Source organism: Vidua chalybeata, chromosome 5 (assembly GCF_026979565.1).
Source record: "Vidua chalybeata isolate OUT-0048 chromosome 5, bVidCha1 merged haplotype, whole genome shotgun sequence".
NCBI lineage: Eukaryota > Metazoa > Chordata > Aves > Passeriformes > Viduidae > Vidua > Vidua chalybeata.
The window spans coordinates 39,968,669-39,995,463 of NC_071534.1; the positions used below are offsets into that span (position 1 = coordinate 39,968,669).

General features: G+C 41.6%; 3 protein-coding genes and 1 non-coding gene across 11 annotated transcripts in view; 3 read left to right on the forward strand and 1 right to left on the reverse strand.

Annotated features, from left to right (window-relative positions):
* The window catches only part of XPOT (exportin for tRNA), a 28,383-nt gene extending 17,886 nt beyond the window's left edge, over positions 1–10,497 (reverse strand). For 3 of the 7 annotated variants that reach the window (XR_008430821.1, XR_008430820.1, XM_053942100.1), the window contains exons 1-5: positions 9,056–9,318; positions 5,472–5,605; positions 3,572–3,654; positions 2,413–2,469; positions 864–933 (exon numbers count right to left, since the gene is read on the reverse strand). Coding sequence is in view for 5 of the 7 variants with exons in the window: in XM_053942100.1 (XP_053798075.1) it covers positions 864–933; positions 2,413–2,469; positions 3,572–3,654; positions 5,472–5,531 (270 nt within the window). In the remaining 2 variants the exon portion in view is untranslated. Of the gene's footprint in view, positions 1–863; positions 934–2,412; positions 2,470–3,571; positions 3,655–5,471; positions 5,606–6,548; positions 6,622–9,055; positions 9,338–10,411 lie in introns of those variants that run through there. The other 4 variants (XM_053942101.1, XM_053942103.1, XM_053942102.1 and 1 more) reach the window with 4 other exon arrangements.
* A 236-nt stretch (positions 10,498–10,733) lies between these two features.
* RPL18A (ribosomal protein L18a) lies at positions 10,734–14,314 on the forward strand. The gene is made up of 5 exons (XM_053942106.1): positions 10,734–10,825; positions 11,208–11,387; positions 11,951–12,080; positions 13,630–13,739; positions 14,165–14,314. Exons 1-5 carry the CDS (start codon positions 10,808–10,810, stop codon positions 14,255–14,257), a joined length of 531 nt encoding a protein of 176 aa, XP_053798081.1. The 5' UTR covers positions 10,734–10,807; the 3' UTR covers positions 14,258–14,314.
* Positions 12,713–12,844, forward strand: LOC128788992 (small nucleolar RNA SNORA68). The gene has a single exon (XR_008431279.1). It is a non-coding gene; the product is annotated as a small nucleolar RNA SNORA68 (small nucleolar RNA).
* Positions 14,315–15,755: 1,441 nt separating the features above from the next.
* Positions 15,756–25,311, forward strand: KICS2 (KICSTOR subunit 2). Of its 2 annotated transcripts, XM_053943052.1 has the most exons (4): positions 15,756–16,026; positions 18,015–18,088; positions 18,167–18,303; positions 22,559–25,311. In XM_053943052.1, exons 1-4 carry the CDS (start codon positions 15,792–15,794, stop codon positions 23,373–23,375), a joined length of 1,263 nt encoding a protein of 420 aa, XP_053799027.1. In that variant the 5' UTR covers positions 15,756–15,791; the 3' UTR covers positions 23,376–25,311. The 2 variants fall into 2 exon arrangements, with proteins under 2 accessions (XP_053799027.1, XP_053799026.1); XM_053943051.1 differs by having other exon boundaries at positions 18,015–18,303.
* Positions 25,312–26,795: the final 1,484 nt, after the last annotated feature.

The following is a 26,795-nucleotide window of genomic DNA, read 5'->3' on the forward strand; positions in this document are numbered from 1 at the left end:
AAGGTCATTTGTCAATTTGGTGAAAGTTACAGTCCTCCTGTAGCTAGCTTGTGCCTGTGTCAAATGTTAGTGCTATAAATAGTAAGGGAAGTTCCTAAATCTAAGGAAAAAAAAAAATCCACCACCACCAATTTCCTCTCCTTTTCTTTTTAGAAACTCCTAAAAGGAACAGTTTGCCACAAAGAGAAAAGAAATTTAATCCACTTCACAATGATCTGTTCTTTTCAAAGCTGTATTATATTGCATGTCCTACTGTTAAGTCTTCTGCACGGCAACTATGTTTATCTTCAGTGCAGAAGTGGAATGACAGCTATATAATGGCAGGTATGGGCAAACCAGTGGATACTTCTGCTGACTGCAAACTCCTGGGTGGGGCTGATACTACAAGTTTGGCTACAGTAACCCCTTCCACAAGAAGGAATAGTCCATACTCTGCCACAGTACTAACTAACATCACAGAGGAGTGATAAACATCTGCCAGCAGTAGACAGGAGTTCACTCAGTATGGTCTTGGAAAAATAATTAGCAGGCCTGCTCTTCCTCCAGACACTCAGGAACACCAGGAATCTGTATTATGCCTCTCTAAAAGGGAACTTTCAATACACCTTATTTCACACACAACTGATTAAACCACAGTCATTATCTCGTTCAAGTGTTATATATTTAATACTAAGTTTGGGCATGGAGTTCTTTACAACACTTGATTTAAAAATTATTTCACAAACCTTTAACAATCAGATACCAAATATCTTCAGGAAGCCATCTTTAAACTCAAACAACGGATTAAACATTTAGTCCACACTCAATGCCCTATGTTAGCCTAAAAACCTAACATGCAAGACTGCCTTGAAGAACATACATACCTGTGCTTGCAGCCATGTTATGAGTGTTTCCCTAATTAGCTGCTGCTGGACTTCAGTAAGTTCAGAGTACCTGAAATAAAAAAATATTGAGGTCAAAATACAACTGTGCTTCACAGCAAGCACCAACATTCAGCAAAGCAAAAACTCTTTTATATAGTATGTAATGCTCCACATTACTGTAAATGAAAAGTTTCTAGGACAGCAATTTACAAAGCTATTTGCATGTTAAAATTCTGACTCAAAGGCAAAAATAATAAAAAACATTTTACCCATAGTAATGTATCACATCTTGAGGCATTACTACCTCCTTTATGAGAGTAGAAGCTTGAAATTTTGCAGAAAAGCTGCTCTATCAGGGACAGGACTTATGACCCTGATAAAAATAAGCATTTCACCATAGGCCAAGGGGAGAAGGAAGAGACATCTGTATATGCCTGAACTTGTTCACTACACTTTGAAGACTATCACTATTGAGTACATGAGGTCCTTCACTGATCTGACCTACACTACATTTACTATCAGACTTATGTCAAAAAACCCAAGGAAGTAATTCTGTTTTATGTCATACATAGAGTCCTGGCAAATTGTGACATTATATCCAGTCCACTTCAAATACTAGCCATACCTCTGCCAGGACTAGTGAAGCTAAGAATACTCTATTGCAAAGAGTTAGCTACAGATTTATAGAGCCCTTAATAGGAATGACTGTTGAATGGGACTCCAGCATTCCTGTCACAGCCAACTATTCATTAAAGAGAAGGAAAAAAAAAAAAAACACCAAAAATGTTTAAAGAAAATAAGCACCAAGAAACAAAAGAAAACTTATTGCAGGAAGCAGGTGACGGGAGTGAAGCAAGCAGAGAAAAGTGGACAGTAAGGTAAAATTGGGTAAATAAAAAAGTCTTTAACATTTGCACTCATACCAAACTGTAAAAATCAGTCACAAAATACATCTTATTCCTATCTAAACTCCTCATCCATTCACTGTATTACAAGCAATCACAATGATATTCAAAGATTCCATGATGCTCAATTCCACACCAAGGGAGCCCAAAGTGAGGAAAAAAAAATACAGTTCTGTGCAATGACATTCATAGAATTAAAAAGTATTTTTCCCTAGAATTATGGTTCTATGAAACCACCACTCAGTGAAAAGACTACTTTCTCAATATCTCTGCCATGGTTATTGAATGAATAGGGCTCTGTCTGAAGTCCAGGACTCAGTACAGAGCACAGCTGCAAAAATCAGTGAGAGTAAGAGTAAGGCCTCAATCTCCAGACAGGAATAGCTAAGTTTCAAGCAGTCCTTGCTAACTCGGTCTGTGTTGGGCCATAGATGTGTTAGACTAGCTGAGAGCAGAGCCTGCTGCTCAAAAACCTCTCCAAGGAAAGGTGAAGAAAGGTAAAGAAATACAAGACAGCACTCTGCACCAGACTACAGACACTTCATCAACCACAACTAGGCAACAAATACCATTTTATTTGCAAGCAGAATAAAAAGGAAAAAATAACTGGATGTACATGGATGATGTCAAGTAAAATTACTCACTTGAACTTAACCTGATGTTCGAGAACTTGAAAGCAGAAGAACTTGATGTGATCATCACTAGAAAAGAAAATTCTGTTACTGGTACACATTATGGTACACATTTGTGTACAATATAGTACACATTTCTGTGGGGAAAAAAAAATTCCTCAAATACTACAATCAGACTGCCCCTTTGGCACCAGAAAAAAACCAGACCTGCTGCTACTGTTACCTCAAAGCAAAAAGGACAAATAGTGGAGCAGTCAATCTGGTAGAAATGAGTAACTGTTAAACTAATATTTATGTTTGATACTAGTCTTCTTTTTCTATAGCCACCTATTCTTTATGGTTTGATTTCAGTATTGTACAAACAAAACTACAATACCTATTGTATCCTGCTCTTACAAAAATCTGTCAGGCTTCTATAGTATGTTTGAGGCCCACTACTACACTAAGTGCAAGCTGTACTCTGCATCTTAAAAATCAAAGGTAAAGACACAAAGTGTAGATTAAGCATAGACATTCCACATGCTCTGTTATCTACACAGCTTTTTCATCTTATTATCTAAAACTTGCAACAACCATAATGTATTTTTTAAAGATTATAATTTCTAATCTTATGTGGCTTTAATTACTGCACATTCTGACGGAGTCAGTAGTTTTGATAAATCACTTACAAAATAGCATTCACTATAAACTACTGCTGTTATTCAGGAGATATGCACCCCTCAACTCCCTTCCAAAAGGAATTATTCTGCAAAACAGTGACAGCCTAGTATTTTTGATGCAAATACACAACTATGTGCAAAAATAGTGGTGATTACACATTCTTTGCATCTTGAAAAATGGGATAGCCTACTCCAAAGAACAGGGGCAAGGAACTACTTATGAGATTACTGCATATAAAGTCTATAGTCTCAGAGGGGGCAATTCTCAGCACTTATTTTTCCCCAGAATTTCAAAAACCAGCAGTTTTTAGGTTACTAAATTAATATGGAATTTAATGTATACATTGCTCTTCCTTGAACGGCATTATACAGAGGCCACAGATCAACTATGATATTAAAATAGTACAAAGATCATATTAACTTTCAACAGTTTAGTTTGCCTATTATGCTGCACAGCTAAATCAGACCCATACATATTACTAATGACAATAAGAAATTATTAGTTACATTACCTGTATATACTCTGAGCTAATGCTTCTGCACAGACTTGCCAAGCATCCTGAGATATCTTGAGCTGCTCAAAATAGGCTAGTGCCTGCAAAAATCAAAGTAAGTTTAACTTTAAAAAGAACAAAGCACATAGCAATACATCTCATTCACACTTGCTCTTGTATTTAAACAGCTCTTCTACAAAAAATCAACAGTATTTGGATACATTTCAATGGCTCCCTAATCACCTTAACATTGAGTGGGGTTTTTTTCCAAATACCAATATCATAGGTACCCATTTCCACTTCATATTCAATACAAAGATTTCATTACTTGAATATGGAAATCATAGAATCAGAAGTGTTGAGGTTAGATGGAACCTCAGTTCCACAGAGACACAGTTAGACTAGAGCAGCTTGTTCAGGGCTTTCCCATTTAGGTGGAAGTTCACGTCCAAGTTACAATTCCTTCCACACATTCTAAAGAAGTGGTAATTTAGATTTTTCACTGAAAACATTTCACTATTTTGTTGCACTGCTTTGCTTGTATTCAACATCCCAAGTTCAAAAAACATTCAAATACTAACCACCTGCACAACTGTCAGTATATGAATCTTCTACAGAAATCAAGAAAACCTTTACCAAATTTTAAATAATCACACAGGACTCCTAAACAGCTTTTGACAACAATTAATTTGATTTAATTGCTTTAAGGCTCTGTGTGGCCTGTGATACAGAACAGTAAAGCAAGTTTTGAAGAAATTAGATTAACAACATTATTTCAATTCTATGAATGCATATATTTCAAGGGGGAGGTTTGGCTGTTGGATATTTTTAGGGGCTGCTTTTTGCATTAGTTCATAAAGGTTTCCATTTACCAAAGTTATCTCCCAAAGTAATTATTCAGAACTAAGTTCTAAAACAAGAATTCACTTCCTGTAGTTAGTACTAGTGATTTTCTTATACTTAATGTATTATTTTACTAGAAATGGTTTGATACTTCCCTTATGTTACATCTTACATGATTGTGGAAAAGGTAAGTCCCCTTCTGCTATGAAATATTTCAGAACTCAGCAGACTGCATAGTTAAAAGGTTATAGGTAAAAGCTTCCAATTTCAGTGATATTCTATTGACAGATCACTAAAGATTAGCTATATCCATCATTTTAAAAAGGGCAAATATGCAGAATCAACATATTTAACAGGCTACTTAGCAAATCAAACCAAATTTGTAACTGTTTAAACATTCCAAGATTTGTTTTATGAACACAAAACCATGGTATTAAAATCCTCATTCCTGGAAGATTTTACTAGAAGTTATCTGGTAGACAGTTAAATCAATATGGTAATCAGTCAGCAGAGATAATTACTCAATAAATAGTTATATAAATAATGTCTTTTCATAGGATCATCTCTTATGCAGTAAAGGTTACCTACATATGATTATTTTCTTAACTTACTTTACAATAACACAAGCTTCACTACAATTAAACCCACACATTTTATTAAAAAGATACTAAACCTAGGTAATCCACTAAAATTATAGTTAAAAACATCTAGGAATCAACAGGCTAATTTCAAGCAAATTGTTTTCTGTGGCTGGTTTTCATTCTATGAGAATCTACATAAGGAATTGAGCAACAAGTACAAAGGACTGAAAAAACTTAAACAGTCAAGAGTCCAGAAAAATTAATTCTATGCATGTTAACTGCAATCGAACTGAAATGTAAACAGAATTGATAATACATACCCCTCAGCTTACATGTTTGCAACATGACTTTGCTTTGTACTTGCCACCACAAACCCTACACATTTGGCTCACAAAACAAACTCAACAAACCCCCCACAGCCCATGAAAACATTAGATTTTTGCATTGCAATACCATCTCCAGCTATTAGAGAGAAGAGGAAATTAATTACATACTCGTTGTCTGAAGTCTGCATCAGCATTTGGGTTGAGCCCTAAAAGGGCTTGTTCATCCATGTCTGTTGCTATATTCGTTGTTTCCTGTTCCTAACTGCTTTGCCCACTTCTTCTAGAGGGCAAAATACCATCATCTGCAAATAGAGAAAGAGAAATTTTATTTGCTCAGCAGAACAAGAAAAATTAAAACCAGGACAGCAACAATGATACAAGGTGGCTCACAAACCTCAAAAAATGTACTCCAACTAAACATGAAAGCTCCAATACAAATACCAGAATTCTAAGTCCTTTAATCAACTTTTCACAGTACTGTATTTCATATTGAATAAGGAAACTTTAAAGTCTCCATATATTTCAGTTCTCTTGAAAAGAGAATTTAGTTAACAGAAAGATGGAATTATGTATAGTATTCAGCTGAAAGGCTTAAATTCAAATTTCAAGCATGCAGAAGTTTCAGCAAGATACAACAAATCTACTCCTTAAATGAAAGGCCACTTTTTTTCCCCCCACCACAAACCTAACTACAAAAAAAAAAAAAAATCTCTACTCAACTCCAATAGAGATAAGACACTTCATACACCCACTTACAAAGTATTTCCCATGGTGGGGGATCTTTCTTCTAAAGCAAGCACATATAAGAGTCTTAGAAATTAACCACAAAACACACCACACTAAGTTGTTAACAAAAGCTTTCTGTTCCTACCAATGGGTGCTGTTTTACTAGCAATGATTTTTCTGTAGAAAATTCAGTGTAAAATTAATAAGTGAGCTAGACAAAAGTTCTAAAGATGGCTTTCTGCTGTAGGCTGTTCTGCAATACTCTAGTAAAATGCAGAGAATCTAAAAAAATTAAAACTTCTCTGTCAAATACTAGGATGCTGTTAAATAACAAGAGGGGAAAAAAAAAATCCATCTATCCTTCAGTTCTCTGCCCCACCTCCCCCCCCCCATGGTAATATAGTTAATTAGGCCTGAAATCGGCCCTTGTTATGTAAGTATGTAGGAGGTAGGGGAAAGGAAGAGACAAGAGGATGAGATGAAATACAAAGGAGCTGTGGTTTGAAGCTGCCTACATACCCATAGGTAGAACTTCTAATTTCTTAGTATTGTGTCTCGTGCACTCTACTGTTCACCCTCCCCCACGGGAAGAAAGGTGACACAGTGACAAGCAACAGCAACCAGAACTGAAAAGGAGAGCCCAAAATTTAACGTGGTAACAGACTTTTCTATTAAAGTCAAGACAGAATACTCTATGCCAAAGTCAAGACAGAATACACTATGCATAATGAAAAGAAATTTAATAAGTAAAATTGAGTTCATACAAAAAAATTTGCAGGTTTTGGCAGTACAGAAACCAGAAAGTCAGGAACAAAGTGATGACTCCTGGCACACCAAGCCTCACAGACTGCCTTAGTCACAGCGATCCCCCTCAGGGGCAGAATCTTTAGGGATTAAGCTTGCGGTGCTGAGTCTTCTCCCTCTGCATCCCCAGCCCCCAATCTGTTTTCCCCATAATCAACATCCAGAAGAGCCAGATTAAAAAAAGGCAAAATACTGCAGGGAAAATGATTTTTTTTTTAAATTGCATCTTTTGATTAGGGTCTGGTCCAGAGTTACAAAACTATTTAATATACAGAGGCATTTTTTTTGGCATATTTACCTGCTGGTATCAGTACATTTTTATCTTTTGGGCAGATGATTTATACCTAGGTGACAAATTTTGCTAATAAAAATAACGTGACTCCAACATGTATTCTCTTCCCTTGTTATTGCTAACAGCAATGTCAATCTGTTCTACTAATTTTCTAAATGCCTCATGAGTGCATTTAAAATTTCAACTTCTATCATATAGCCTTTTCTCAGTTTCATCTTGACTAGCCAACTCTAAAAGACAATTAATGAGAGAAAATATTTGAATGAGCCTCTTGAGAAAACTAATAAAATAGCTTTTCTTGCCACATGGCTTTACTTAAGCAGGTAGCTTTTCCACCATCTATCTACCTAACCATCCAGCTACACTTCAAAAGCAAAACTGAATGGTGATTTTAATAGTACTAATAATTCACAAAATCCACGGCAAAATGCACTTGGCTATAACATCAAGTATGTCATTAAAGCAAGTTTTATTTATAAAAAAAACCCAGATAATGTTAATAGTTAATATGCATCTGTGCAGAAAGTATTGTCTTACTTACTTAGAGATTATTTTTTGTTAAGCAGTACGCCATGTCAGGTAGCAAACTCCTCTGACAGTAATTAGAAGGATGCAGTTCCTTACCAGTAAAGTCATACAGGTATGTCGGATCAAAATAATTTATTCCCTTTTCCTCTACTAAATACTTAAAAGCACATTTGACAGTAAAGACTGTTTTCATAGCATAAAGGAGGCAGAAAAAAAAATTCAACCCACTTCAAGTGGGCAAGACTACCCAATTAACAATACAAAGTGTGTGACTTCGATCTAGATTTACCCCAATAATGAAAGCATTCAAAGCATTTGAACTACAGATGCTAACCACGGGAACAATCAGCAATTATAAAAAGCTTCGTGTTCAGCAGTCATTTAAGTATTTATAAGATGTGGTAACAGAGGGGGAGCCAGTGGTGTGCCTCATTTGAATTTCCTCAAGTTTTCGCTCTAATAAAACAAAGACATTAAAATTCATCTTTTCCAGTCTTTTTTGCGGTTTTGCTTGCTGCAAACCTTTGGGTTCCAGACCCTTTACACCGGCCTAACCCGCGGTTAAAGCCAACAACTGTGTTAACTACTGCTACTTCGACAACTTTTCAACTTGTCTAGAAAAGTTTTTCCTTCTGGAAGTGACATTAGGTCTTAGTTTCAGGCACAATTTTACCGGCAGGAATTCCGGTAAGGAGTAAGGCCTCCTTTCCCCCGCCCAGACTCGGTCAGAGCCCGGGTCTCCTGTGGCTGGGAAGAGCCAACACGGCTCCGCAGCGCAGTCGGGCCGCGCGCTCGGGAATTCACAGCCCCCCGCGTTCAGCTCCGCGGCTGAACGGAGAACAAGACGTCGGCTTGTCCTTAAACCTCCCCAGCGCCGTCCCGGGCCGCTGGGAGTGACCCAGCCCCACCACCCGCGGCGGGGAACCACCGCTCCGACCACGCCACGACCAGCGGAATATGGAAGTGCGAGGAGGTCCCTCCCTCCCCTCACGCTGCCGTCCTACGATTTCTTCCTTCCCCCACCAGAACCATAGCGGATGGACAGCCACCGAGGCGGCAGCTCCCGCGAACAGAACCGCATCACGGACTACAGCGTGTATTAGCAGAGAAAAATACAGATATTTTTCGTGGCACCCGCAGGGCGGGACCGGCGGGGCCCGGTCGGCTGCAGCCCCCGCTGTTCCGAAGCAGCAAGGCCAGGCGGACGCGGCGGTGCCTCCCCCCCAACCTCCCTTTCGCGGAGCCTCTCGGCTGCTGGGGAGGCGGCCCCGCACTGAGGAAACCGGCCAGGGGACTCGCGGGAGCCCGCAGGCGCCGCCAGCTCAGCCCACACTGCCCCTTCCCCCCGGGCTGAGTCACCCGCTCCGCGTGTCGCGTCCTGCCCGCGCCCCCCCGCCGGTACCTTCCCGGTCAGTGCTCCATCGCCGCCGGCTCCTGCCCACCCCCACGGCTCCGCAGCCGCCACGAGCACAGGGAGCGGAGCGGGCCGGGCCGGGCCGCGTCGCCTCAGCAGCCGGCGGGAGGAGGAGGAGGAGGAGAAGCAGGACCGCCCCTCTCCACCAAGCCGGCTGGTAGCGAGGCACGCCGGGATGTGCCCCGAGGCAGGCTGGGAATCGTAGTCCCACTCCTTCCTCAGTACCGCCGGCACCGCTATAAAACCGACCGCACCGGCGGAATAAACTCGGGCTGTACCGGCCCGCTCCCAAACTGCCTCGTGTCTGGAATTCGTGCTGTGTCAGAGGCGGCGGGGCGGGGCTGGGCCGCCGGTGCGAGTTCCGCAGTAGCGGCCGGAGCCACCTGCTTGGGGACGCGCACAGGGCAGGGCCCGGGTTGGCGTGGGTTTGTCCATGAGGAGTAACCCAGCTGTTGTAGATAGGTAACGTGATGGTTGACTCTCATAATTAAGAAATGAGCATTATGTGTATGTTAAGAGAAGTTTTAGAGATGTATAGTTATGTTTTTTTGGTATGCTCTCCCCGCAGTCCTCTTCCTTTTCCCCCTGTATTGCTGTCACTAGTCAGGGCATTTAGGGGAGGGCAGGCTTGTTACTAGGAGGCGCGGCATGGCATCACCTGACCTCCAATCAAAGTGTAAGAAAGTGATCTCCACCAATAGATGGCAGAGAAGGAGTTGACTATCAAGACTTTGGGAAGGGCCAAGGATATAAAATACAGAGTATCCATTTTGTAGACGAGCACGTGGCCGTTTGGTTGCATACTCTTAGCGCTGTAATTTTTCCTTATTCAGTCTCTTGTTGTATTTTGTTAAGGTTTAACAAACCTTTGAAATTTTAAAAGTGAGCGTCATTTCTCAGACAGCTGTGTCTGCACATGTGGCGTAGGGCTCTGCAACACAGCGCCGTGTACGGGGGTTGGTGTCGCCACACGCCCGCGTGGCCGTTCGGCCAGACTGAAAACCGACCGAAACGCGAGCAGCGGCATTTCAAACCCGTCCCGTCCGCACTGCTGTTACAGTATCTTCCAAGGCAAAACCTACTCCTGTCCCGTGGCTACAGCAGCTCTCAAAGGGCGTGAGGCGCCCAAAGCTCGAGAGAAATTTGTCCTGCCAGCAAAGCCGCTGCCCCCTCATAGTGCACGGGGGAACGAGTGCCCGGCGGGACCAGCCGCAAGAGGCATCCCATGGAACTGAGTGCGTGGGGGCGATCTTCGGGGTCAACTTCCCGGCAGCCAGTGACCTCGCTATCGTGGAGGACGACGAGTGAGACAGGTTCCCCCGATAGCCCTACGCTCCCGCCTACCGCCCCGAGGGGATTTCGGTGCCTCCGCCTGGAGCCTCCCTGCCACGTTCTTCACGCTAACGCCAGAAGGACGCCCGGCAGACGGAGTCACGCCCAGCCCGGTCTATCTTCTATCGGGACCATGCCGGCCCGCGGCCTTGGTGACGGGAACAGGGGGCTGGGGCCGCGCTGCCTGCAGCGAACGACAGGGGGGGCGCGAGTCGGGCCGGGCCACGCGGCGCCGCCAGCCCGGAAGCCAGGGCCGCGCGCGGAGACTGACAGCTGCCTGCTCCAATCGCGCTCTGCTCGCAGCCAATCGCCGCGCGGGCTGCCGGGGGTGGGGCTGGGTTATGACGTCAGGGGCTGCGCACGCAGCCCCTCCCTTTCTTTTCCTGAGAGCGACGGCGGTGGAGCGCCATGAAGGCGTCGGGCACCGTGAGTACGGACCGGGGCCCGGCGGGCGCAGCCGGGGCCCGGAGTGCGGTCGGGGTGGCCGTCGGGAGGGAGGCGGTGGCGGGTTGTAGCGCTCGAGAGTGGCCCATGCGTGCCCGAACGACGCCGCCCGGCCCGTGGGACGGCGAGCGGCCAATATGGCGCCGACGCCGCTCCCGCCCGGTGCGGACCCAGATCGGCGTGCGGTACCGCGGGGAGATCCGCGGGCATATCGACCCGCCCGGCGCAAGGGCCTCTCTCCACTAATGGAGTGAGCTCCTTTTGTCGCGTTTTTCCTTTGAGGAGCCGCCTCAAAGGGTTCGGGGTCGTGGTGGCTCCGCGGCTCACTCACTCTGCGGTCCACCTGTTTTTCGTGTCCCTCCAGCTGCGAGAGTACAAGGTGGTCGGGCGCTGCTTGCCCACGCCGAAATGCACGACCCCTCCTCTGTACCGCATGCGGATCTTCGCTCCGAACCATGTCGTCGCCAAGTCCCGATTCTGGTACTTCGTCTCTCAGCTGAAGAAGATGAAGAAGTCTTCTGGAGAGATTGTATACTGTGGACAGGTGATGGATTAAAAACCTAAAAGCGGGGGAGGTTCTTACGGAATTCTAGGAGGTATACGTGGAGGGATTTTACAGGAATCGTAGTTATGGAGTGTGAGGTTGAAATCAATTGTCTTTCAGTTGCTGTGAAAAGGAGTGACAAGTTTGGTTTTTGAAAGTAGTGGTATGCGTTCTGTAAATGAAATACAAATTTACTTATTGCATGAAAATGATGAGCCATGTGTTGAACCTTAGGTTCATTGTACAGTATACCTTTTAAGAGGCGTTTGGGCATTCATAGCCCTGGGAAAGTGGGTGTTTGTATGCTTACGCTCCTCTTCCTTGATACTTCAAGAACACTCTTTACAGCTGAAATCTTGTATTATTTTTTTTTTAAATTACTAAAGCTTTCTACTCTGCATTACTAAGACATATCCAGCTATTTTGGTAAGGGGAAAGAGAGCAAATAGTTGTTTTTAACAAAACAGGGGTTTTGTTAGAGCTCTGAAATATTTATTCTTAAAATTGTAAAATGGTGATAGTACATCATCTCTAACCACTTCCATGTTCTTGTGTAATTCCAGGTATATGAGAAGTCCCCTCTGCGGGTAAAAAATTTTGGTATTTGGTTGCGCTACGATTCTCGTAGTGGAACCCACAACATGTACAGGGAGTACAGAGATTTGACCACTGCAGGTGCTGTCACTCAGTGCTGTAAGTATATGTAACTGTTTGAGGTGTACAATAGTAGGAGCAGTATGCAAGCAAAGGATTAAATCTCAAATTGAGCATAAAGCATGCTGAATTAATCCATGGTAAAATAACTGAAGCACTGGAAAATTAAATGAAGGGTGTTGCCAGCTATTCCATAGATACTTACCTATTGTACATGTGGTGGGTGACTTGTTACCTCTCTTTATACAGTTTCTCTGACTGGAAAATACTCCCACTTCTTACTGATATGTCTTTCTACAATTCTAGTAATGAGTGCTGCTATATAAACCGAGAATTTAATGACTTTTCAGATGCTGTGTGTATTTCCTGCACTGTGCTGTTGTAAGATAATTGAATATATCTTCCCAGGTCTTGTGAAGAGAGTATTTCAGAGATCATGTAGAGTATATTAGCATCTGTCTTTTATTGAGCAAGTTAAAAAAAAAAAAAAACACACACCACAGGGAAAAAACCCTATTACTCCCCAAGATCCCATCACCTCATTTCAGGGAGAAGTAATGGTTGTCCTGATTTCAGACTGTTTTGTGAAGTACTTAAGGGATAGACCACTTGTCAACAGCTGATGCTGTTTATACTTTACTCCAAATAAACTCTACAGATAAACTCTACAGATTGCACATAAAAACCCAAAGAATATTGTTCTTAATAATGATATTCTTGTCATGTGTGCAAATATTAAATGTATCTTGTCGCCTTTCATAAGCTGAAGTGCTGTTGAAAGTGAAATTTAAGGTTCTACATTAATGTACAATAATCTCTGTTAATGAACATACTGAAGGGTTGCTTATGAGACCCAGAAACCTTATTTTTCATGATACAATGACTGGTACTTTTATATTCAAGAACAGTTGTGACAGGTAAGTTTTTAGTAGGTTTGTTAGATCTTCATAGGAAACACAGTAGTATTTCAACAGGCATACCTTGTGGAACTAGGATGTGACTATGGATGTGACTTGAAGCCAGTGATTTGCACTGCTGAATAGAGGAATTTTCAGGTAGCCTGAGTACAGCTACTTCCTCCTATTGAAAAAGGCTGATTATGTGGGATAAACATCAATTCATGGTTCTATTGCTGATCAATTTCAATAAAAGTAAAGATATCCTCAGGTCATACTTTTACTTGTACCTTCCTTTTGGAAGGGAAAGTGTTTTGAAGTTTATTTGTCTTTCCAGTAATAATTCAATGTTGATTCTGAATCACAGGATTTTTTTTCTCTTGCAAGAGAGTAAGTAGTCCTAGGTATATTACTTGTGTCCATGTGTACCTTCTTGAAATTGGACAAGAGTAAGATGGTTCTTCCTGTTGTGGAGCTTACTTAGAGCTTACAGAAAGAGTTTGCTGCTGCTTGTTGGTTTTGTGATATTTGTGCCATCACTTTACATAATAGAAACAGTGATTTTAATTACAGCTGATTAGAAATTTTAAAAGTTGTAGATGGCATTATGAACATTTCTTGAACAAAGGGCTTTAAGATTCTTGAACTGAAAATGTCATAAAATTCATTCTTAATGAGTTCTGTTGTTCTAGACCGCGATATGGGAGCCCGTCATCGTGCCCGTGCTCACTCTATCCAGATCATGAAGGTTGAGGAAATTGCTGCCAGCAAGTGCCGCAGACCAGCAGTCAAGCAGTTCCATGTAAGTGAGCCCACACTGCAGTGGCTGGTGGGTCCTGGTTTAACGTTGGATTGGAAGAGGGGATCTCTCTTGTGAAGTACAGGTTTGCTTTGCAGCCAGAAATAGGGCAGGAACCAAACTTGGGTGCATATGTTCATGATTATGGTATATTATGATCAAGACATTTGCTGCTACAAGTATTTGAAAGAAAGTCAAAATAATGCAAATACATGTTATAGTACAGAAAACATGCCTCTAACTGGTATTACTTTGAAAAAAATACTGCAAATTTATTAATTTAAGTCCTGTGACATATATATTAAGTTGTGGATGGATTACTTCTCTAAGCATAAGTTAGTCACTGAATACAGCTTGGCTATTTATTCCAAATTATTTTCTGTTGTTCATCTGATACTTCAATTAACATAGAAACATTTTTCTTGCAGGATTCTAAAATCAAGTTCCCACTGCCACACAGAGTTCTGCGTCGCCAGCACAAACCACGCTTCACCACCAAGAGACCAAATACTTTCTATTAAATGCAAAAATATGTTGTCAACTCTGTGTTGCAATAAAGGTCTTATTGGAATCTTTCACTCCCAGTTGTCTTTTGGAGGCTGTGTCCTGGTTATCTAGGAGTTCCCCTTCCTACTCTTTTATTTTCTGTAAACCTTATTGGCAGCCTACTGTTCACAGCTGTGATTGCCTTGAACAGGTGTTTCAGGTGCTGACATAAATTACTGAAATATCCCGTCAATAAATCAAATTTTAATAACCAACTTTCCAGGTCAGACATCTGTTGTCAAGCAGCTGTAAAATCCTACATCCATTTTTTCCCTTTGGCACACTAAGTGAACAGTTGAGTTCAGGAAGGAGGCAGCTTCTGGTGCATGCAGAACTCAGATGTAAGAATAAAGACCTCATAACTTCAGTTAAGCTGCTTCAAATTTTAAGCATTTGAAGCCAAAATTCTAGTTTTAACTGGAACCTTTTCAGGGATGTTACACACTACTCTGAATCAAAGCTCAAGGGTGCATACAGAGGTGCCTGTGCCTGTGCCTAGAAAAGAAAAGTGATGAAGGGCTTGGCAGATTTATCCTTTTATATTAGACCAATGAGTGAAAATGATGACAATTTCTATATCCAAACCTGAATCCTTAGGCTACTTTGTTCACAGTAAGAAGCTTGCAGACACTGTAGTTTAGATTTATTTAAAAGGCTTCTTCATACCTAAAGGTGGTGGTTGAATCTGATGCCCATTTTCAGTGATGGTGGCTCCTGAACGAGAGGCAGCCAGCTACTTAAAGTAGTACAGGGGTCATAGTAGTGTCAACTGATGCTGTGTTTTGTCCAGATGTCAACTTAAAAACAGCTGCAGGTGCTGTTAATGTGCAGGGAAATACTGTGCAGAGGGGAAACTGGGAATGTGTCCTTTCTGGGTTGACTGGAGAGCTGCCACTCAATCTGGAGAGGTGCTGTCTGTCAGTGCAAGGGTGGGTAGTTATTCTGCGGAACTGGGACCAGTCAGCGTGGCCACAGCTCCCCGGCCGTAGCTCAGCCTTGTGCTCCTCATCGCCTGCACGGAGAATCAGTTCAGGTAGCTCTTCTGTCTGAAACATGAACTGAAGAAAATAGGATTAACGTGGGCAATCCACAATCTCCCCAGTGGCAAGGGAAGCTATAAACCCAAAGGAGCTGGAGAGTCCTGTGGGAGTGAAAGAGGTGGGAATAAGGGCCTCAGCAGGACCTTGAGGTTTAGAACTTTTTTAACTGGAAGTACAATTTAGCGGGAAAGCGGGTTTCGCTTTACGCGTACAGCATGACGCGCGGGGCGGCAGGGCGGGGGCGCGCGGCCAGCACGAGCCCGCGCACAGGCTCGCGCGGCGCGGGCGGGCGGAGCCGGGCCCGCCGCTCCCGCGCGCTTCCGCTGCCCCGCCCGCCGGCCGCGCCAGCCCCAGCCCGCCACGTGACCCCGAGCCGGCCGCTCCCCGCTCCGCCGGTCACGTGTTCCCTCGCGCGGGCGGGCGGGCGCCGGACCCGGAAGTGGCGGCCGCTGCGGAGGCGCCGGGCGGGATGGGGGAGTCGATCCCGCTGGGAGCGCCGGTGCCGGTGGAGCAGGCCGTGCTGGAGACCTTCTTCTCCCACCTGGGCATCTTCTCCTACGACAAGGCCAAGGACAATGTGGAGAAGGAGCGTGAGGCCAACAAGAGCGCGGGGTCCAGCTGGCTGGCGCTGCTGGCCGGGCTGGCGCACCTGGCGGCGGCCGAGAAGGCCTATCACAGCATGACCTTCCTGGGACAGAAGCTAGGTACCGCTCCGGGGAGGGAGGGACCGGCTCTCCCAACCCGCGCCGCGCCGGCCTCAGCCTGGCGGCCTGCCTCGCGTTGGGCTCCGCGGGCGCGGAGCGGGGGCTGGGAGGTCACCTGGCAGCCGGTGCTTGCACAGCGCTGCGCACCCGCGGTCCCTGGGGACCCTGCCTCGATGGGTGCCTGCGTGTGCCTCTGCTGGGTTAGTGAGTGTCCGTGCGCCCGCTGAGAAACCATTAGTGCTGCCCTTAAAGAGTGAACGAGAGGACAGGTGCTGTGCAGCTGGCGCACTGGCTGTCGTGCCAGTCGATGCATCTCTTCCCTGGCCGGCAGGGTACCTATCCGCCCTTCCCAAGAATTAGCCAGAGGTGTTTCTGTGTTGAGATGCTCTGGCTGAGCTATAGGCAAAGATGACTTTACTGAGGTGACCAAAGCGCTAAAGCTTTTTCAGCATCCTAGAAGTTGTTACCCATGCAGATACTGCAGGATCTCAGGAAGCTTTGGCCATGATAGCAGCTGCTTCGTGTTTTATCAGTACATGAATAGAAAAATTCCAAACTGGCACAGGATGAGCTTTCATGATGCTACCCTCTGGGCAAAGCTGCTTATTTTCTTTTTGAAGTGCAAATGGGTATGGAAAATGGATCAAAGGATATGAGTCTGATGTATAGTGCATTAAACCATCAAGAAAATTCAGCTTTGTTATTTAAGTGATGACTTGGAACTATTATAAGATCTTTACAGCCAAAACTCTGTCTATAAGGCTGGCTTTAAAGAGTGACTTTTGTGCTTGCAGAAAGGATAAAGGTGACAACAGAAGGCGCAAAGTTTTGTTTATTTATTTGCTTCATGAACAATTGTAATAGATGATTCTTCCTCCTGCCCGTGGCTGCGGGGCTACTCCTGTGTTACAATGGGAGCTGTTTCACTATGATAACCAATTCTCTGCCTTTCTACCTCAAATGTCAATGGTCACCTTTGAACATTATATGTGGAAAAGGAACGTGGAAAGAGCTATGCAGCATTACAAAATTTATAAGCGGTTTCAAAGCGGCACCTAAATTTGGAATCTTTAAAAGATTCAGGCTCAGTCTCTATGGTCTTTGCTCTGCTGCAGCTGTTGACTGCCAGAATGGCACATTAGGCCTTCTGTAAATAGAAACTACGAAATAAAGCTAGTACATTTGTACAGTCTTTTTGTAATGTCAAAGTTAAATATCTTTGACTTTGACCCTTTACTCCTCTCATCTTTTCTTTTTTAAATTCCTCATAGTGTTGAGCAGGTAGAAAGGAGCACAGATGACTTCTTGTTCTCCCTCTCGCCCTCCAAGTTTTAGTTATGGATTAACCTGCACTGTGGTCTCACTGGGATAAAGTGTGATTATTTTCCTTTTGAATTCTGGTTTATATTTAGACTGTATAGGGACTAGAAACATTTGATTTGTACACACAGATGTCACATGGTTCCCATTTAAAGGTTGCTTCGTGAATTTGCATGTTTCATGATTGACAAGGAATTGTTAAGGGAGTTCTCTGGAAAACATCTAGAGTTATTAACAGAAGTGGAAGCTATTAAAATTTGATCAGTCAAATCATAATGACTTAATTCTTCTGACTTCCATAGATAACAGTATTTCTAGGTTATGTATCACAGTAGCAAATTTAACTGAACCCTGGGTTTCTTAAAAGTCATGTCATAACTGAGGCAGCTGTGAAGGAGTTACTGTTTGCAGCAGCCATTGAATGCTGAGACATGAAGTGGGACAAGCGTAGCTTGCATGAAATTACATAAAGTGCTTCTGAGCATATGCTCTGTAATTCAGTTTCGTGCAGAAATAAAATACTGAATTTTGTTTTTTTGTTAAAAGAAGTACTGTAATTAAACAATACTTACAAACAACTAGATCTATAATTACAAGAATTTTCCAGTGTTGCTGTCTATCTTTGCTGTCCCTGGATTTTGGTAATACCTCCATATTTATCTGAACAGGTGGTCAGTCATTCTTCAGCCGAAAGGACTCCATCCGAACCATCTACACATCTCTGCATAATGAGCTGAAGAAGGTGGTGGCGACGGGTCACAATGCACTAGGAGGAACAGCTCCTCACTTGGAAGAGCTGCTTTCTCACCTGTCTGAACAGCTCTGTTTTTTTGTTCAGGCTCGGATGGAAATTGCTGACTTCTATGAAAAAATGTACACGCTCAGCACCCAAAAGTTCATTAACTCTGAGGAACTGGTAAACATTTTGGAATCCATCTTAAAGAAATACAGTTCAAGGTCAGTGCTTCTTTGCTGGCAGCACGTACTCAGACATGTGATCTGTAATACCTGATGTTGAAGTTCAAAGCAGACCTAAAGACTTTGTTGTCCTTTGACTGCTGAGCAGCACAGTCCCTTCACAAATTCATGTGTGAAGTTTGTGCTGGCCAGCAGCATCAGATGCATGAGGTTTCTTCTGAAGAAGAAAAATAACAAAGGGAGTCTGCTCATGGTGTACTAGGAGCTTTCCTCCCTGTGCCTTAATTAATGCTCAGCATGTTCATTTTCAGGAGAAAGGAAGAGTGATTTTCCTTTTATAAGTTGCAAGGCTTCTTGAACTTTTTTCTTTGGTAGGGGAGACGAAACAAGCCTTAATTTCATATGGACTTCAGTAAAGGTGACATAAATAAAGCAAATACTTTTGTGACAATCTTACTTTTTAAGAATATATGTCTGCTCAGATCTAAAAGCTACACCACAACTATCTGGCCTAGCTGAGAGGGCTTTATGGTGATCTGTTACCACTTTTCTCCAGAGGTCTTGGAGCCAGTAGGAGAAGTACCTCTGAGACTTTGGTCCGTGCCAGTATGGTTTCTTGGAGTTAAGATCTAATAGTTCCTGTTACAAAAATCCTGGGATGTTTCTAAATGAGGGTAGGTTGGGTATTTCACATATAACTTATGTCTTATGTGCCTTGAAAGAGATGGCAGTTTAAAAGAGAATTTTTGAATGCTTGTCAACACACAAATTCTGCCTCTTCATTTCAAACCAAAAAAGGTAGCCATTGTCGCAAGTTAACTGTCAGATGTGGTTGAATTTCTTTAAATCATTGTTAGTGAAATAGTGTCTAAGAAGACTTTTGGGGAGAATATTCATAGGTCTGACTTCTTTCAGTTATGATTTTTATAGTCTTCACCTAGGAAAAATGAAAATAATTCAGTGCTGCTTTCTGATATTCCAAATTGAAGCACTGCAGCTGATTCCTTTATTTTTTTAGGCATACCTTTGGCAAATTGCTATGCAATTTTGCAATTTGAAAATCAAAACTAGTCTGTATGGTCTTTGTAGTGATGTGATAAACTTTAATGAGTAAAGGGAAGTAAGTTTAGGGTTTTGGGTGTTTTTGTTATTGGATTTTTTTTTTTTTTGGTTTTTCTTTGAAAAGTTGATTTCTCTTGTACACTAACAACTGCCATCTGTTCTGAGCATGTGCTGAATCAACAGCATTTTAAAAATTTGAGAACTGAAATTCTTGCTTTGATGAAGTGATTGGAGACTATACCTGATACGAAATGTTTTACTATGCTATTTAAATAAATTTCACGGGTACATTTGTACTTCTAAGGCATTATATGTTATATAATATGTTTATATAATATGTATTATATAATGATATATATAATAACATCTTAAAAAAAAAAAAGTAATATCTCCCTGGAAAAAATACTGATGACCTTGCTTTGGGTTAACAAGCAGTCTTTAAGATGGAGACAATCTAAGATGCTGTCAGAGCTAATTCAGTAGCTGCAGTGTGCTTCTCCCTAGTGACGTGCAAAATATTTCTGAAAAACGTGGCTATAATTATATATTCCTTTAGTCCTTCCTTTTAGTTTCTTTGTAGCTCAAATCAGTTTCTGGGGTGTGTTAATGTTGATATGTACTGGCTGCTAGGCATTTCTGCTTTACAGGTGAAAGATCAAATAAACTCATCCTTACCCAGCCTCTTCCCTCTGTCAATATATTCCTCACTTGTCGTTGAGGATGTGTGCCATTATTTCAGCCAGCTGTACTAAGGCCAGACAGGAAGTTTGTTTTTTAGATAGGTTTGGCCTTGGTTTCTTTCCTTTACGTGTGAAAACAGCTGGGCAGATAACATAGAGGAAATAGCTGGTAGCTGTAAAGGAACAGCAGAATTGACAGTTAACAACATATATTGTTTGTATCTGAAATATCATTAATTCTTGAACGGTTTAAAGCTATTTTGTTACTATTTTATTACTACTTATTGCTGACTTGTGCATGGCCAGTACATTTTCCTTTTTCTCTAGAATACACCTGGAGAAGTAACTTCAAAGTTTTTAACTGTTGGTTGGGTGGGATCTCAAATAATTAAAGCAGCATCAGAAGCAAGATCCTTTAAAAGCTTAGTATGAAATGAATAAGTAACTATAACACCTATTTTGATGTAATAATTTTTAAATGTTTAATGTTTTTTATCTAGTCAGCATTGTGTAATATGTACATGAATGTGTGATCTCTGGAAGGAAATAAAAAGAAAATGTGGCTTCTTTACAGTCTGCAAAACAAAACTAGCATCCCTCTGCTTTCAGGAATGATTAGGAGGAAAAAAAATCAAATTTCCAATGTGTTTTTAAGTTTTTGACACTGGCTTATGAAATACTGTAAAAACTTGTCTGTTTTACATGATACAGAGCTCAGTTGGATGTTTCTACATTATAAAACTCAATTACAGCAGTTATACTTCCTGCATAACTCATCAGTTTTCTCTGTAACCATATAAAGCTTCTCAGCTATGGCTGAGGTGTGTATTTTTCAATTGAAACATTTTAGCAAATCCTGCTGGACAGTGCAACATCAGGAAAGCCATGAAGCGAAGTAGAAGCAGGAAGCTGTACATAAGAATGCTAATCCAGGAGACTTTGGCAGTGCTGCCTTAATAAGGATTTTTAAATTGATTTCAAGATGGAAGAAAACTTTCTTGATCTGACTGCAGATGTATTTAAATCACTGTGCTGTGTGTCATTTGATGGGACTGTAACAGATAATGTTGCATAATGCTTTCTATACCCTCTTAAAATACAGAGCAACAGAACTGTTTTTCTCGTGAATACCAAAACCATTGGAGAGATTTAATGTTGACTGTTAGAAATTTTTTGTTGACTCTTGTTTGTGCTCTTGTTTGTTCAAAGAAATGTAAATATGCTCTGGACTTCTCAGCCCACCAAAGTGGCCAGTAAACTCTGGATCTCTGCTATAGCCGGTCAACCTGAGGGTTGTTGACATGTGCTGTGTGCAGGTGCCTGATCACCCAGCCAGGCTGGTTTGTCCAATGTGGTGCATCAGCTGGCTTATGATATTCTTAATTTTATTTTCTTCAAATAAATTTAGACTTGCATCTTAATAACAAATCCTTGCAAGATACAAATTTTGGCTTCCAAAAAAAAAAAAGAGAGATGCTTACAGATCAGTGATAAAATAGGCAGACATTTCTCACAAGCCAAAGGAAAATTAGTGGAGAGGGGATGAAAAGCCTGACATTTTCATTCTCTCTTCTGGTCTACAACAAAATAAAGTGTTTTGATCTTGAACCCAGCTATTTCCAAAACAGGTTGTGTTTGTTGTGTCCTAGAAGCTGACAGGAATAATGACATTGCTTTAGTTTTAAAAGTTGGGAAAATTCTGTATAAATTTTATTGTTTTAAACCAATAACAGGACCCAGGATATTTTTCTGAAGTGAGAAGATAAATCTGTCTTTACTTAAATGGAAACCTCATAAAGTCTTGTCTTTGAACTGTTCATTGTTCTTTATTAGAGACCTCTTTGAATCCTAAATGCCAGTGAGGGACCACATTTACTAAAGAGGCCACTTATTCCTAAAGTTATATATTTTACATTATAGATTTTCACTGTTTCAATTAAGTATGTTATTGCTGATGTTAGAAATTACAAACAATTTTAATATAATGAGAAGAGGGGTAGACTGCATCTGTATTTTTTCTAAATGTCAGGGAAAAAAGTGAGAAGAGAAGGAGTTAATTATGGTTCCAAAAAGCAAAACCAAGCTCAGTTTGGCCTCCTCATAGCTCCCCTATGTGAACAACAGATTTATAACATAATTCCTTTGATGTAACTTAATATCTCACTGATGCTCCAGAACCATCAATACATATGTTACTGCCAGAAGAGATTTTAAGTTGGAACAAGATCACCTGAATTTAAAAAGAAATGGTGTTATAGTAGTGCATAGATTAAGATAAACTGTGATTTTTCTTGGACTGATGAAATATAACTCCCTTACTTTGATAAATGTCTGCCAGGTGTTTTTTTGTCAGATGTGAAGCGCTGTTTGTTTGTGGAAATATTTACCCTAATTATGTAAAAGGAACTGTTCTTTAAGAATATTATTTTTTGATTTACACTTTGCTCTGCTTTGATGTTTGAGCTTTTGTCTGTTAACTGGCAAATACTATCTGATTGTTTCACCATTGTGTACAGCAGTTCTCATGTCTTGACTAATGTTATGTTTTCTAGATTTCATCATCCAATCCTCAGTCCTCTTGAAAGCAGTTTCCAGCTGGAGGTAGATGTGCTTGCACACCTCTTAAAGGCTCAGGCTCAGATCTCAGAGTGGAAGTTCCTTCCATCCCTGGTCAATTTGCACAGTGCTCACACAAAGCTACAGACTTGGGGCCAAATTTTTGAGAAACAGCGGGAGACCAAGAAGCACCTGTTTGGAGGGCAGTCTCAGAAGGCTGTGCAACCTCCACACCTCTTCCTCTGGCTGATGAAGCTCAAAAACATTCTCCTTGCCAAGTTTAGCTTTTACTTTCATGAGGCCCTTAGTCGACAGACAACAGCATCTGAAATGAAAACTTTGACTGCTAAAACGAATCCTGATTACTTTGGGAAAATTTCCAGCTTCATCCGGAAGTATGATGCTGTCAATGTTTCCTTAATTTTTGACAATCGTGGATCAGAGAGTTTTCAGGGACATGGTTATCATCATCCCCATTCATACAGGGAAGCCCCCAAAGGAGTGGATCAGTATCCTGCAGTGGTGTCTCTGCCCAGTGACAGGCCTGTTATGCATTGGCCCAATGTGATCATGATTATGACTGATAGAACCGCTGACCTCAACAGTTTGGAGAAGGTTGTTCACTTCTACGATGATAAAGTCCAAAGCACCTACTTTCTGACTCGCCCCGAACCTCACTTTACCATTGTAGTTATTTTTGAGTCCAAGAAGTCAGAAAGGGACTATCATTTTATTTCTTTTCTCAATGAAATTTCACATTCCCTTAAGAACTCCAAAGCTTTAGCAAGCTTGAAACCTGGATCCAAAGGGTGAAGTACAAACTACTTAAAAGTTGTCAAGGCGCTATGCTAGCCTTGAGGGAGCTGCAGCTTTCAAAGTTACATAAATTTGTGTAATTTTGTTACATAAATTTGTGATTCTCAGAGTCTAATTGAAAAGGAACCATTTTTAAAAATGTTTTAAGGTTTTTTTTTTTTTTTTAAGCTAACAGACACTTGAAAAGTATTTTTGGGCAGTACTCAGTGGGGCAACTTAATTGTGGGGTGGTAAAGGGCAACTGTGGGGTTTTTTTTGGTATTGTTTTCAATTTCCAGTATGATTTATTTTTTTAGTCCACAGTTTTGTTGCCTGTATCAGAAAGGAATATATGCACTTTATCATAGTCTGATCATTGACTGTCTTCTACAGAGTTTATTGAAAATGTGGTGAGGATGGAAGAAACTGTCTTTTCAGAAAACTGCATTGCCTGACAGGAATGATTTCTGGGAACTAAACACTGATGCAAGGGAATATTAAAAAAGTGAACCTGCAAAGACACATTTTAAATAAAAAGATGAGAATCAGAAAACTCACTGTTGTTAATTATAATTTTGTTTCCAAATTGTTTAAAATGATAACTGAGGTCTCTGACACTCTGTTAAGCACTGGTAATCTGTTCTAAAGGCCCTGTGTCATAAAGCTTGGTCACTGCTCCAGGACTTGGGCTGGGGCAAGAAAAGCTGCAGCATGGCCTGGAAGGCTGGTATTCTCTGGAGTGCTGTGGCAGTGTGGGCCCAGTCTTGGCTCAGGCTAACTGAAGCAGACAAGCTGAATTTGAGCAGGTGTTCTAGAAGGAACAGCTCCATGGAAAAAAGCACCAAGGTTCTTTTCAGTTTGTGCTTTTTGTCTGGCTAACTTAAAAAAGAAAAGGCAGTAGAAAATGCCCTTTCTAAATTATTTATTGTCTAATATGCTGTTAGTGTCAACTTAGATTGTTTTCAAGTTCTTATAACTATTTTTTCTCTCTGTTCAATTTTAAATAATGACATAATTAAGCCAAAACACTTTGGGGATTTGGATTTAAATATATAGCCTATGCAGTATGTTTACCTCATTCTTTCACCACTTCTAGGCTGCAGGGTTGGAATAAGTATGTTTTCTAATTACCCTGAAAGTGCTTTAATTTGGAAATGAGGGTTTCCAAATACAATAAAGGGGGTCAATTTGGCTGTGCCTCTAGCCTTACATTGCAGGATTCTTCTGACTGTTAGCTATGCAGTTGTGCACGCATTTTGATGGGGGTTTAGGAGAAGTGATGTATATATAAGTGTAGTAAAGTCATTAGTTGACACTGTGTAATGTATAATAGGATCATCAGGTTGGTTTTAAAAGGGAGTTTAAGTCAAAATGTTGGTTTCTGTTAAGATTGAACTATAAAAGATACTTTTGCAAATGTGTCTTTTAATGATTCCCTTTCTCTCCTACAGAAGGTTGTGGTAACTTGTCTTGCCTCTCTGCAAATGCTGACTTTTTACAATCACATAAGCACGTTCTGTTCTTGAAATACAAGCTCTGACTTTCCACTCTGTGCCCAATGGAACCTTCTGTGCTTTGCTCTAACTGTGTGTAGCCTGTTTTGAATATCTGTGGTACTGCCTTTTACCTGAAGTCTTGGTCTGAGTGCAGCGCCACTTGAAAAGGCCCAGTCTACTCTTTTCCACTGGAAAATAGCAGGGGTTGCAAATATACCAGCAGCTGGAGGGCACCTGTTTTTTGTAAGAGTGTTACCCTTTGCAGCTTGAATTGCATTTTAACAGGACAAAGTTGCAAATGACAGTACTCGGAGAGTTTGTGTGCTTCCCTCTGTGGGACAGTGACCTTGTAATAACATGTAGTTTTGACTTCCTCAGCCTGAATAACATAGAAGAAACTGTCACCAGAGCTGATTCTCAGTCTTCAGCAGTATAAATAAAGTGTTGTACAAAATCTGTCTGCTTGTACAGTATTTCCCTGTCGTAGTATCTGAGGGAAAGGAGAGAGAAAACTGGAGGAAGAAACTGTGTGTGGTACAGACACGTTCATTTCTGAGTTGGAAGAGGTGGAACGGAAATCTGCTGCCCTTTGAAACACACCAGCAGCTTTTACGAGTTTCTGAAATGCCTAGAGGCTGTTCCCAGTGGTTTTTATGGGGAGACGAAAAGGAGGTGACTGTTCAGCAGACTTGGTAGCTCACATCACACTCCTGTCATTGTTCTTGGCAAATGGTGTCTCAGAAGGGAAGGTACGCTGGGTGATGTTTTTGTGCAGGGGGAGGTGGTTTGCTGCAGTTTTTTTCTTCAGAGGATCTTGGGGAAGCAATCACAGGAGCTTTGTGGCTTGTAGGTAAGAATTTCTGAATATTTCAATTGATGAAGAACCAAAGGGAGCCATAACCATTACTCTTGTGGTGTGCGAAGGGAGGGAATGGGAGAGATTTCCAGACAAAGGGTAGAAGGAATTGGGTGCTGGAGAAACTTGTGGGGCTGTCTCTGAGTCCTGTTCCTGTGGCTCGCCTTGCAAGATCTCAGCCTTAAGTTAATATAACATGGGGAGCAGAAAACTCAGGCCATAGGAAGTGGCTTGGATGGAGACAGGTGAAGCTGAAGAGAGAGGTGACGTACAATCCATATGAAACAGTTTTGCAGAGTTGAGGTGTGCTGTGACCAAAAACAAAGTGTGGGGAGTGTGAGCATGTGGAATGAATGAATATTTATAGATTTGTCAGATCCGTGATCGCTCACAGCAGTTTCTTATTTGATGCTTTATGGAGTTGATGTTTCAAATTACTAATGAGGTGATGGGGAGACTGTGTTGGGTTCAAACTGGAAGATTAGATATGTGGAAGAAATTCTTTGCTACGAGCATGGTGAGACGTTGGAACAGACTGTCCAGAGAAGCTGTGGTTGCTCCATCCCTGGCCAGGTTGGATGGGGCTTGGAGCAACCTGGTCTAGTGGAATGTGTCTCCAGCCATGGCAGGGGCTTGAATGCAGATGGTCTTTAAGATCCCTGTCAGCCCCAGCCGTTCTGTGATTCTGTATTTATGATGTAAAACTGGCTAGGCCAGAAATAAAACCTGCATAATTAAGCAAGGGGGAGAACATATCTGTGGAGTAAGTAAAGGTGACCAGAAACTCAGTAACTGGAAAAAAATGCATTCATTACTAACTCCAATACTGGAAAGATTGATCAGTGTCTTTACTATAGGAACTGGAAAACAAATAGGCTTTTGCTGAACTGGGTGATACCCCATCTGCCAGGTTTTCCTCTACACCAATTTAGCTAAGATTAAATGTGCTAATATACTTTGAAAGTCATGTATGAATGACTGCTGTAAATGCAAGATGTAAAGATAATTATGATAGCATACTGAAAGCCATTGCTTCCAGACATATTTAAACATTTTTAAAACAGGTACTGAGATTTGATATTCCCA